At 32.7% G+C, this 13,687-nt stretch overlaps 1 protein-coding gene across 2 annotated transcripts in view; it reads right to left on the bottom strand.

Moving 5' to 3' along the window:
- Positions 1–8,089, bottom strand: part of LOC119616494 (TIP41-like protein) — a 29,281-nt gene extending 21,192 nt beyond the window's left edge. Inside the window, exons 1-2 of one of the 2 annotated variants that reach the window (XM_037972857.1) lie at positions 7,947–8,089; positions 7,550–7,887 (exon numbers count right to left, since the gene is read on the bottom strand). In XM_037972857.1, coding sequence (XP_037828785.1) covers positions 7,550–7,887; positions 7,947–7,952 — 344 coding nt within the window. In that variant the 5' untranslated portion in view covers positions 7,953–8,089. The remainder of the gene's footprint in view (positions 1–7,549; positions 7,888–7,946) is intronic. The other variant, XM_037972856.1, reaches the window with a different exon arrangement.
- Positions 8,090–13,687: the final 5,598 nt, after the last annotated feature.

Below are 13,687 nucleotides of genomic sequence, written 5' to 3'. Positions count from 1 at the left end.
GGCGACGGGCCAAAACGTTGATGAGCTATGCGATCGAGTGAATGGTTATCTCGGAGAAATACACAACTTCTTCACTGAAACTAACACCAGCGAAGTCTTCAGCTACACTTTTCACTACCTGGACGAAGGAGGTAAACTTGAACCTAGGCGTCGTAGTCGATGGAAACCAAATACCGACTGTGAACCACCCAAAGATTTTGGGGGTCACCTTTGACTGCCTGTTTACTTCCACAGCTCATGCCACTGCAATTACGCACAGATTGCAAAGTAGAAACAAGGTCCTCAAAGCGCTAGCCGGCAGCACTTGGGGAATGGACAAAGAAACCTTGTTAGCTACCTATAAAACAATTGGCCGGTCAGTGGTCAATTATGCTGCTCCAGTGTGGTCTCCTTCGCTGAGTGATACCCAGTGGAGAAATATTCAAAGGTGCCAAAATGCTGCCCTACGGACTGTAACGGGCTGCATGCAGTCATCCCAACTTTAACATCACACAGTTAGATGCTTCCCCGAGTCATGTCAGGAAGCACCTTCGTGTATACGAAGAGAGCATACGAAGTTATGTTCAGGATCCCTTAGATCGGAATTCGTATACAGCAGCTTTGAACGACATTCATAGAGACGCCATCAATACCGCGGTTTCAGGTTACCGCATGAATGTCGTTCTTAGCAGAATTAAAGAAGAACCTGCCGCGGAAAACAAGAGTTGCTCTGGCACAACTGAGATCGGGATGGAGCAACAGGCTCAACGCCTACTAGTCCCGCATAGACCGTGCCGTCCCCAATATATGCCCAGCCTGTGGACAGGGTCCCCAAGATACCCACCACATATTCAACTGTCCAGCCCACCCTACTTCACTTAGCCCAATGGATTTATGGACTAAACCTATTGAAGCCAATTTCTTGGCTTGGACCTAAATACAGAACCCCCGGATTAAAAATTGTATAGTTTAGCCTGTTACAACAACAACAACAGTAAAACGAATTGTAAGGGCCAAGGCTTTATAAATATTAAAAAATTAATACATAAAAGCCACTCCAATTGCCACTCGTAAAGAGAAATCCTCTTCAGTTTGCACGTGAACACATAGCATACATGGGAATTTTTCATTAAGCATTAAAATTTCATTACCATTTATAGAAAAAATTGTAACGAAAAATATTTTAAGTACCATTTAGTGAAAATTATATTTTTTTCATTATAACTTTTTTTGATAATGGTAATGAATTTGATAATGAATTTTCAAAAACGAATTTAATTAGTATTTATAATTGTCGAAAAATATATTAAGGAAATTTTTTCGAAGATTCGAGGTTTGAAAGCTTTTAAAACCAGTTCCCGTAGCCCAAATTGGCTGAAATTTTGCAGGCATAAGTACATCTGATGACAATACAATAATATGTTCGAATATTCGAAATTAAGTTCGAAAATTCGAAGTTATTTTCGAAAAATTTTTTATGTTTTTAAATTAATCTCTGTCATAAAACCTAAAAAAAAATTTCGAAAATTCGAACTCGTGTTCGAAAAACTTTTAAAGCTGTTAAAACTAGTTCTTCTAGTCCGAATGTGCTGAAATTTGGCATACATGATTTCACCTAATGACAATACATTATAATGTTCGGATATTCGAAATTAATTTCGAAATTCGAACTAATGTTCGAAAATTTTTAAAATCTATTGAATAATGGTAATGAAAATTTATTTTTATATAATTACTAATGAAATCGTTTCATTAAAAACCATTACCATTAGACAAAATAATGCTAATGAAAAAAAAATAATTATAATTTTTTTCAATTTAATGCTAATGAAATCGTCAATTAATTAGTCGATATAATTAACTACTCCCATGTATGACACATAGTTATAAAAAGCTATATGAACATCTTGTTTTTTCGGATGAAAACATGTTTAATTTAGAAGGTCCAGATCGATATAATCATTATTTTATGATTTTTTAAAGGAAGAACTCTACCTGAGTCGTTTGCATAGCTGTTGAGGATGTGGGATGTAGTGGGTGGCTATTTCGTATTATGAAACATGTGAGCTTAAATTTCTTTCATCTAGTAAGAATTTTAATAATTGTAATGCCATACTGGAAACAGCTTTTTCACATTTTTCATCCATTGCCGTGGATATTTCAAAAATATAATGCCCCGATCCATACCGCCAGGGCTGTAAAAGGGTGGATTCGAATGTAAAAATGTTGGAGTGGCCTCCATAATCTTCTCACCTATTTATTATTGAAAAGGTTTCGGATATTCTTTCTCGTAATGTGTATAGGTCTGGCAGACAGTATGACACAAAAGAAGCCTAAATCGAAGGAACTAAGAAGGCTTGGACCGAAATTTCCTTGCCATTACTTAAGAATCTTTATAACTCTTTATCACCTCGAATTTTCGGAGTTATATCAAGTCACGGCGGTTATGTTAATTGGTAAATCTTTTCTAAAACCTTGTAAAAATGTTTATAAAAATAAAAAAAGTTTCAAGAAAAATGTAATTTGTTGTTGTTTTTGTCAATTAAAGGTGACGAACCTATTCAAATGAGCCAAAAAAATATTGTTCAAAAACGTAGTATTTTAGAAAAAAAAAAAATTATTAAAAATCGGTTATTAAGTATTGCACTAATGTTTGTCTATCTAGTGATATATAAGACATCATGGTATTAATTAAAATTTTAATATAACTAATTAGTCCATTATTTTTTGCAAAAAATTAATTTGAATATAAACAAAACAGTGAACCTATTTGGGTGAGCGGGAGTGTATTATCAAATTTTAATGAAACGTAGATCTCTTTGTTTTTATTTACATATGTATGTATATTTTACTTCGTAGAAAGATTAAAGCACCAGAGTGCACGAAGTGCTTATGTTGACAAAGAAAGAAGAAACTTTACAAAACGTAAATTGGAGTTAAATAACATTTAGGTACCTCCTAATTAGAATCTTTCAAATTGCCCACAATAAATTGGAATTATTTGGGGGTTGCAATATTATTGTATAGATAGCGATGTTATAGAATAAAATACAAGATTTATTATTAATACTACGCCTTCTATATCTTTACCATAAATGTTTGAAACACCCAAAAGGAGAATATAATTAGAAAAATTAAATAAAAGTACATTCATACACTGACAAACTAAATTATTGGCACAGAAAGAACTTTAAATTTATGATCGTTTTATTGGACTAGTTTTTCACAGAATTCACTTTGATGCTTTTTGGAATGCAAATTATATTACTATTTATTTAAAAAATGAGGAAAAATGTATTAATTAGGTTGAACAAAATTATTGGCACACTTCATAAAAAACTATTCGATATTGGATATTTGCAAAATTTTTTGCATTTAATTGCGAATCCATTTTATTTTATAATTATTTCAGAGATTTTGGTATAAAATTCACTAATTTTTGGTTAGCCCTGTTCTAATAATTTGCCTTTTTCTACATGTGTGTACTTCGGTCATTTTTATACCCTACACCACTATAGTGGGAAGGGTATTATGCGTTTGTGCTGATGTTTGTAACGCATTAAAATATTAGTACTATACTCACCTTAAAGTATACCGAACGATTCAGAATCACTTTCTGAGTCGATCTAACGATGTCCGTCCGTCTGACCGCCCGTGTGTCCATGTAAACGTTGTTATCAAAGTACAGGTCGCAATTTTCAAGATAATTTGCTGAAATTTGGAATACACGTTTGCTTTGACCAAAGGTTAAAATCGGTCCATTATTTCACCTAGCCCCCATACAACTGATCCTCCCGAAAAGGGCTTTTGAGCTCTTAATTATGTATAATATAAATATATCTCGATGAAAGTTCGCACAACTAAGTTTTATACAAGCCTTGATGACCTTGCCGAATTTCGAAATGATCGGACTTCATTTGACCCTAGCCCCCATACAAAGCCCCCTACAGAAAGTGAGTTGAATATCCGCAATTAATTAATTAGCACTGTTATTGCAATGAAATTTAGCTCATGAAAAATAAATCACATTTAATATTCATAACTGGTGGAGGGTATCATATGGCCGGCCAAGCCCGACTATACTTTCTTACTTGTTTTTTTTTAATTTTTGGCAGCTTTTTGCATGGCTATCAAACTATTCCAAAATCTATTCCACAAATCTTCTATTGAATTGATATCCGACTATTGTGTCGGATGTATTACAATATGAGAAACATTGGATGGAAGCCTTATACGCACAATATGAGATGCATGATTTCAATTATTATCGTCATGTAAGAAAAACGAGGCTATTCGCGACTTTGTGCGAGATTTTCTTTTAGAATATTTACAATCCAACATTTTCCCATAATATCGTCATTCCTAAAGCGAAAATAGTCCGCTAAAGCATAATAATGTTTTACATTTCATAAAAAGGTTAATTTTTCTAACTCAGTATTAATCTTTTTCCAAATCGCTTGGAGGCAAACATCGCTAGAGATATTAAACTTTTGTTCATCCGAGAACTGCACTTGTTTCCAAAAATCATTTGGGATCTTCTAAGCTCTTCTTATGGTTCAGTTACCTCATTTTAGAATGATTGTATGAAATACATACAGTGGTGGAAAAAATAATAGAAACAACCTTATTTTGCCGTAAAAAATTATTTTTCTGAAAAATTATCCGTTAGAATTTTATGTTTTGTATCTTAAATAAAAGGTACGATTCAAAGTATTACACTGGAGACATAAGCTAAAATTTTTTAAACTGCGTTTTTGTACTTATTTTACAAATTTTAATTGTGCTCTGACAGGTCAATTGGAGCCACGTCTTTCAAATTTTCTTAAATAAAAAGTTCAAACAGTAAAAGAAATTGCTTGACATTGTTAAATTACTTAAAAAAATTGTTCTTGGAAAGATTTCGAGCCGAAGAAGTTTTGAATCCGCTTACAGATAACCCCAGCAAAAAAATTTTGAAGTTGTTCAAGAAGAAGGGATATTTTCATGATTTCTTTAGTACGTATTCAATTTAATGCGTTTTAAATACATGCCTAAATTCTAATAAATTTGTCATAAGTGAAGGCATGAAAAATTGCACCGAATTCACTCATGTAACTCTACTATAGGAACTGTAATATTTCACTATAATTTGGTATACTCTTAGAATTTAAAGGAAACGTGCATTTCATACAATAAATTTAAAAATAACATTAATTTTATTAGACTTTTGTATTAAAATGGACTTAATATTAGTAATATTAAGTCCATTTTAACATCTTACTTAATAAGAGAAGGAAAAAACCAAGTTACCTGACTGATTTTAAATTATAATGGGTATTTTTACTCCGAATGAATTTTAATGCAATTCAAAATTAGTTTTATTTTGTTATCATATTTAATTTTTATCAATATCATGCAAAAATATTAATTTAAATATTAATAATTAATTCGTAATACCTTTAATAATGCATTCTAAAATAAATACAGTGCACCAATGAAAATTCGCTTGAGAATCATCGAATGTTCATTGGTTGTAAGTATGTACTCATTTTAATGCCGAACTATTTTTCCAAATACGAACCCATGCACGGCAATGACACGCTAATGTCAAAATCATGCATGTTTCACCTAAATATGAACCAGTTCATTATCAGTTGAACCCATGCATTTACTACTTTTTTTGTACGTCTTTTTTTGCTGGGACGGTAATCCACCGATTTTTGGACCAGATTTTGAGCAATATTTCACATTTTGACAACTCAACCCGTTATTGATGGTTAAAAAGGGACTTAAATATCAAAGGATCTTGGTAGACAGGTAAAATAAGTTAAATTTAAAACTAAAATTTCAACAAATGTAAAACTTTCGAAAATTAATTTTAAATTTAAGTATAGTACTGTTGAGGAATTAATACTAGTATATAGACCCAATACGATCTATTGCAAAAAGTAAAACAGAATGTTTTTAAATGAGGAAAATAAAATATGTTTTTTATTTCATTACCTTTTCTAAAATCTAATTGGTTTGTGTTATGAAAAAAATTACAAAGAATATTCATTCTGATGTTTTTATATAATAGGGTGAATTTTATCTAAACTTACGTTACAGTAAACTACCTACAATTCAAACTGAATTTAAAAATTTTTTAGATTTTGTGAACTTTTTGATTTAAATTCAACTTATTTTAGCATTATTTCACAAGTCCATCAATATACTTTGATATTTAAGCCACTTTTTAACCACCAAGAACGGGGCGAATTGCAAAATAGAGAAATATTGCTCGTTATCTATAAGTGGATTCAAAACTTTTTCTTCTCGAAATTTTCACAAAAACTAATTTTTTAGATAATTTAACCATTAGAAGTCATATCTTTCACTCTGTATTTTTCTTTAAGAAAACTTGAAAGTCAGGCCTCTGATTCAGCTGTCAGGATCCATATGGTAAATCAAGCTTCGAAAAAACAAATGTTTGCATAAAAATTAAAGTAAAAACTATACTTTTATATTTAGAATTTTATTTATAACTAAAATTTTTAAAAGTAAATACAAAACGCAGTTTAACAAATCTCAGCTTGTTTTCCCAGTGTAATCGTTTCTATTATTTTTTGCAATGCCACATTATTTAAATACCAATAAAATACGATGGAGCAAAAAAAAACTTAGAAACTCCATATATCATAACAAAGTAGACTTAAATACATTTTATTTAAGATACAAATCATCAAATTCTAACGGGTAGTTTTTGAGAAAATTTAGTTTTCACCACAAAATAAAGTCCTTTCTATTATTTTTTCACCACTGTATATAAATATAATATAAATACCAATAGCAGCACGACAATTTTACTTAGCCTATTCCAGTGCCCTCCGAACCGTAATTACAGAAACATCGATGCTAAACTCTTCATCAATCTGTATTATGGACATTTGCGGAACCACTCTCACCTTTTTGGACTATTTGTCTGTTTAAATGTTTTGCATTTTCAAAAAAAACGCTTCCTTAAAGGCAGCATGATTCTCCGAATGAAATTTATTTATCATATCCACTACAATATAGCATTTCTTAAATAAATATGCCTTGTTTACGCAAAAAAAGAATTTGTGTTCAGAAATTTTTTAAAAAATAAGTTAATTCTACGACTACTACTACTTTGACACGTAATAACTGTTTATTTTAGGAAGTAGAAATAATGGCAATTTCACCAAAAAAATTAGGACCATAAATTTTTACGATAGTTGGTAAGTGTGCCAATAATTTTGTTGGATACTTTTTTGAATGTTCAATAACAAATATGATAAACATTTTGTAATACATACAACAAAGTAAATTTTGTGCAGAACCTATCACTCTATCTAGTAAAAATGCCTCTTTATTGAAAATCTAAGTCATAATGTCATTAAATCTATCGGGAAGTTTAATGTGCTTACTGTGCCAATAATTTAGTTTGTCAATGTATGTATATCTTTTAATCGTTCTTCTATACTGATTTTTATATTTCAATTGAAATAAATTGTTACACCAGCTACTCATAAATACTATAGCTCCCAAACAATATCCAACAAGTTTTCGCTATTGTATAAAACAAACTCACCTACTATCTTTCCACTCCTGAGCGCATGCAACTTGTAACGGTTGCTTTCCGTTTTCCACACGACGCAAAGCATCCATTGGTAAAAACTCTAATACTGCACCTCCGACGTGGGTTAGAGATAATTTATTTTTATGGAAAACCATGTCCGGAAGATGAGGTAAATCCAAATTATGTCGATAAGTGCATAATTCGCAAAATTCATCCTCTCCAGCTTTACAAAATTCGTCTTGGCCTTTTTTGCAGATACTTTTTAGTATGTGAGATTTGAAATAACTTATGTGCCAGCCTTGAAAATCAATATTCTCCTGATCAACAGGCAATCGTGGAACAAGTTCATCCTAAAAAAAATGAAATAACCACAAATTTTTATTTTCTTAAGATTTTTCTTATAAAATACCTCCATTAAGACTATCAAAATAAAAAAACAGTCAAATACTTCTTCGGTACGCTTTGCTTTACTTTAATGATACACAACAAAATTGCAGGCATATTTATGACAGTTTACCGGCAATTACCATCAGAGCCCTGCGCCAACAAATATCACAGCGGCAGCGACTGACACTAAAAATATCGGCGGCGGCTTAAAATACATTTAAGCCGGCAAAGTTCTCAAATACATTTAATTTTTAAATTTTTAACGATTTTAAATAAAAACGGATACTGAGAGATAAAAAATGGGATTTTGGTGAGAAAATTATGTACGGAAAAAAATATATTTTTTTAAAAATTTGATTAATTCTTTTCTTTTTTATCATTTTATTTATTCTTTATTGAATCTTTCTTATGTAGAAATTTACAATAAGTATTAAAATCTTAACCTAAATTATAACTAATGTTGTTATTGCCAATGCAATTTCAACCAAGGATCTCGATAATTTGATTATCTGGAAAAATCCAATGTTTCCGTTCTACTCAGTCGTCTATGACCCTCAAATGACAGCAACTCCCTGGCAAGGGGATTTGGGTGATTCATTAGTTTCGACAAGTAGGTTAAACAAGAGAATTTGATCTCCTCGCGTATTATGGGGACATTGAGATCCCTATGAATATTACTATTGCGAATGTACCACGGAGCACCTGTTATTGACCTTAACACTGCTTTCTTTGTAATTTTTCAACATTAGATGAGGAGGCTGTTCCCCACAGTTGAATGCTGTATAGCCATATCGGTTTTATAACTGTTTTGTACAAAAGCACTTTGTACTCCAAGTCTAGAGCAGACCGTGGTCCAATTAGCCAGTACAATTGAGCTGACTTTAATTTTATTTGTGTAACCTTGGCTTCAATGTGGTGAGTCCATGTTAAGCGGCGATCAAGGTGGATACCAAGATATCTCACATGGCTTTGTTCAGGAATTTTTATATTGTTTATCTGCACGGGAGGACAATTTTCCCTTCTTAAAGTAAATGTAACGTGAGTACATTTTGTAGCATTGACTTTTATTTTCCATTTGTCCAGCCATTTTTCCAATTCGCCGATGTGAAACTGGAGTTGTTCAGAAGCTATTGAAGGCTTTGCATGCATGCTTACAAAAGCGGTATCATCCGCAAATGTAGATGTGTGAGTCAGTGCGCTCGTTGGCATATCTGCAGTATATAAAATATATAGGAACGGACCTAGAATACTCCCCTGGGGTACGCCAGCAGATATTTTTCGACGTGAAGGGATCACATCTTTAGATCTGATTTGAAAAGATCTTTCATATATATAATTTTTAAGCAGTTTGTGAACATTCGCAGGTAGTAATGTGATAATTTTGTGTATTAGTCCATCGTGCCAGACTTTATCGAAAGTTTGAGAAATATCTATGAATAATGCTGAGCAATATTGCTTGCTCTCGAAGGCCTTCCGAATAAGAGTAGTTATTCTATGTACCTGTTCGATAGTGCTGTGCTTTCTTCTGAAACCAAACTGATGGTCAGGAATAATGCAATTATCGTTAAGGTGTACTATAAGGCTTTCAAGCAATAACTTTTCAAAAAGTTTTGAGAATATAGACAACAGGCTAATGGGACGGTATGATGTCACTTGAGTGACATTTTTTCCCGGTTTTGGTATCATAACAATTTCGGATACTTTCCATGAGGTAGGGAAATATCCAATACGTAGCATCGAGTTAAAGATGAACAAAATAATTCTCAGTGCTGAATTGGGCAGGTTACTTATCATCGTGGTAGTAATTTTATCTATACCAGGTGATTTTCCTGCCTTTAGACCTTTGATTGTCGTCTTCACGGTAGAGAACCGGAATTTTATTGGGCGTGGAACCACATTATTTATAATGTTAGCACTAATAGAAGAATCTGTATAATTTTCAGTAAACACATTCTCCAAGTGATTGGCGAATGCTTCAAGTTTTTCTGACGTATTTTTTGCCCATTGACCATTCTGGAGGCGTATGGATGACTCATATGCAATAGGGCATTGCATATGTTTAACAGCTTTCCAGAGACTATATTCTGTTTTCTTAATAGGGTCTAAGTTTTTGAGATAATTTCTGAGATTAGATTCCTTATTATTTTTTAAGGCGATGTGAAGTCTTCTTTGGCACTGATTAAGTTTAACCTTTATGTATGGAGATCGCGATTGTTGCCATTGACGCCTGAGTGTTCTCTTTTCTTTAATTAGAGACTCAATGTTCCTAGGACATTTCGAATTTTTGTAATATCCCAAGGTGACAGGGAATGTAGAAACTTTGACAGCATCTTGTAAGATATCCGTAAATATATCGACAGCGGATTGTATTTCATGGTAATTTTTCAATGAAATGTTTTGTGGCAAGTGTGAGCTGATATACATTTTATACTTTAACCAGTTCGTCATCTTGTTAGGGAAACAAGAACAATAGTTTTCCAATTTATTTGGGGTTTCTAATAACGTTAAAACTGCAGGTAAGTGGTCTGACGAGAGGTCCAGTGAAGGGATCACTGAAATAAATTCTCGTTTTATGTTTTTGATTACAGCAAAGTCAATTAAATCGGGAATCTTATTGAGGTCTGTAGGCCAATAGGCAGGTTGGCCACTAGATATGGCATCTAGTCTGTTATGCGATATTGCTTTTAGCAATTGTCTGCCTTTGGGAGTAATGAGGCGAGAGCCCCAAAATGTATGTTTTGCATTATAATCACCAGCTGCTATGAATCTTGGTCCAAGAGTTTTAAAATAATCGAGAAACTGCTCTCGATTAATATTATACCTAGGAGGACAATATATTGAAGATATTGTAACTCGACTATCAGGTATATTTATAGAGGTGGCCTGGATATGGTCCTTTTTGTATTCTGGCATTGGGAAATGTCTAATATTTTTTCTCACTAATATGGCTGTTCCACCACAGGCTCTGCCACTTGGATGTTTTGTATCGTAAGTGTAGTATCCGTTAATACAGAAACAATTCTTTAGGGTAAAGTGTGTTTCAGAGACGAGTAGTACGTCAATTTCCTGAAGTAGCAGGAATTGTTCAACTTTATTCTTTAAAATCAAAAACAAATCCTTTCAGGTATAACACTTTAAATAATTTAAAAATCATTTTAATTTGTTTTTTTTACTGTATGAAACATTTGTAATACGCCAATATAAGCGCATCTCAAAGACCTTTCACATGATATCAAAATTAATCACCATTCCTGTACCTAGAATACAAATAAAATAAGAAAATCTTTAAAAAAGTTTCTTTTTATAATTTGATGCAAATTGTATTATGCAATACGATTTTCGGAAATTTATTTACGAACTTTCGTAAATATTTTTTTTATTTTGGGATTTTTTTCTTTTTTGAAAAATCAAAAAATTCCATTCGTAACCATGTATTATGAAAAAATATGTCAAATTCGTTATTAACGTTCGTAAATCATACGAATGATTTTTTGCTTCCGAAAAGAGGGAAAAACTATTTTAAAATGTAAGTAAATAATAAATATTTATACACTTGTTTGGTACTCGCCATCTTAAGTTTGAACTGTGAGGTTGTATTTTCGCATACGCTATGCAAATTTTTTGAGAAAGACTAACATACGCCTTTTTGTATTGGTTTTACATTGTGGGAAAATTTTTTGATAAAATATTTTCCTTTGGATACTTTTATCTTTGACCTACTTTTTAATTGGAATTGCTGATTTGCTTTGATAATATTTGTAATGCCAACCTTTGTCTTCGGAACACAATTTTAAAATCCAGGAACATAAGGGCATTTATCCCTAGAACATTTTTGGAAACTTTCAGTGTCATAAGAAACATACCCCTGACTTTGTCGGATGATGAAATAAAGAGAAATATTATCTCTTCGGTGAAAGTTGCATCTGTTAATCGCTTTATGAAGCATAATGGAGCACAGGATGAAACATTTACACCTACATTTGCGGTGAAAATTGGATTTTATGGCAATGAACTGCCTAATGAAATTATGATTAATTACTTTATTATCAATTCGATCATTTTTATCCTGCTTTCAGATTGTGTAGAAACTGTGGTCGTTTGGGTCATACTGAACGAGGTTGTCGAGCTGGGAAAAGGTGCCTTAGTTGCGGCAGGCCTGGAGTATGTAACCCTGAGTGTGGTATTTTTAGGTGTATTCTGTGTAATAGTGATGAGCACAATGCCAGACAGAGAAACCGAAATAGTGCATGGGAAGAGGAAACTAATATTAAAAAGATCATGACAATTAAAAAGCTCTCTCGAAAGAAAGTTTTTGAATCTTATAACCGGAATAGATTTTCTGTTTTAGAAAACTATGATGGTCATTTCCCCATAATGCAGCCTCAAAGAAATCCTATTAGTAAAAATATTGATTTGGAAGTCAACAGTATTCTTACTCCGAGGATGTATAGTAGCGTTCTCAAGGGACCTAGACCATCTCCAAGAGTTGCTCCTGTGCAAAAGTATAATCCCCAGGACCATGCCTGGGTTGGTTCTATGGGTGGAAAGGGTTTTGAAAAACCGGATGTTAACAAGATCTCCCTTTTGTAGAAAACTATGACGGAATTTATTACCTTTATTGTCTTATTGCTGTTTCGCACTTTGGAGATCGTTTGAATAGAATATATAGAGATATAGATTGTGACAAAATAACAAACGCCATCATGGATAATCCGTATAATGAAAATACTCCAATATAATTGTTAGTCTCTCAGAGCTAATTGTAAGAACATTATTTTTTGAACAACAGAGAATTTGATATTGCAATTTTAAGTGAAATTTTTTCACATTTGGATTCACGTCAGTCACCTAAACTTTTGAATTTTAAACTTGTCAAGAAAACCAGATCGAATGGATATGGCGGTGTGGCCAATGCACAACATAAATTCAATTCTTTTTAAAAAGATTAATTATGCTTATCTACGAATTTTGTCATCTGCTCAGTATTATTGAACCTTCCATGTCTGTACCTGATTTTGCTTGTGAAATGCAAAAACTTTTCTCCTTTGTTGAGACTCTCTTAATATGTGGTGATTTTAATGCCAGGGCATGTCAATGGGGTGATACTGTTGTCTCGTCCTCGTCCAGAAGAAAGAAGTTGGCTGAACTTGTTTGTACATCTGATTTTTGCTGTTTAAATGTTGGTTTGCCGACATTCAGACATGAACTTAGCTCCTGTGGTACAGTTCTTGACTTAATTTTTTCTAATGTGAATATGTGTATGGAGTGCAATACAATCCCAATTTTTCTTGGTGGCAGTCATCACTATCCAATTTCGATAGTTGTGGATTCTATTCGCTTGAATTCCCTATTTTTGACAAGTTAATTTTTTCTCTGAACAATGTCCAGCTTGATCCTGATGTTGTGATGATAGTGTCAACCATTGCAGATGAGATTAAAAGTGCAACATATAAAATTAATAAATTTGTCTCGTTTAGATCAGATATCCTTACTTACCGCTCTTACTGATGCCTTTTTGGAGTGATTATCGCAATTTTCGTCCTATTATCAACCTTATGATAAAGAACAGAATGGTAAAGGACTGTGATGAGAACCATATTCTTCCTAATAGGACGTTTGCTAACAGGAAGCATAAATCGGCCTCCACATGTCTAAATGAGATTTTACTTTGTATTGCTACTCTTAAGAAAAATGGCTTCAAAGTTATTTTACTGGCACTCGACATCAATAATTCTTACAACTGTGTGAACAACAACTTACTCA

The sequence above is a fragment of the Lucilia sericata genome, unplaced genomic scaffold, assembly GCF_015586225.1.
Source record: "Lucilia sericata isolate MDLA Ls3-8-SP2 unplaced genomic scaffold, ASM1558622v1 Contig000076F_arrow, whole genome shotgun sequence".
In the NCBI taxonomy this organism is placed as follows: domain Eukaryota; kingdom Metazoa; phylum Arthropoda; class Insecta; order Diptera; family Calliphoridae; genus Lucilia; species Lucilia sericata.
Note: the sequence above shows the minus strand (reverse complement) of the source record. Positions and strands in the feature narration are given on the sequence as shown.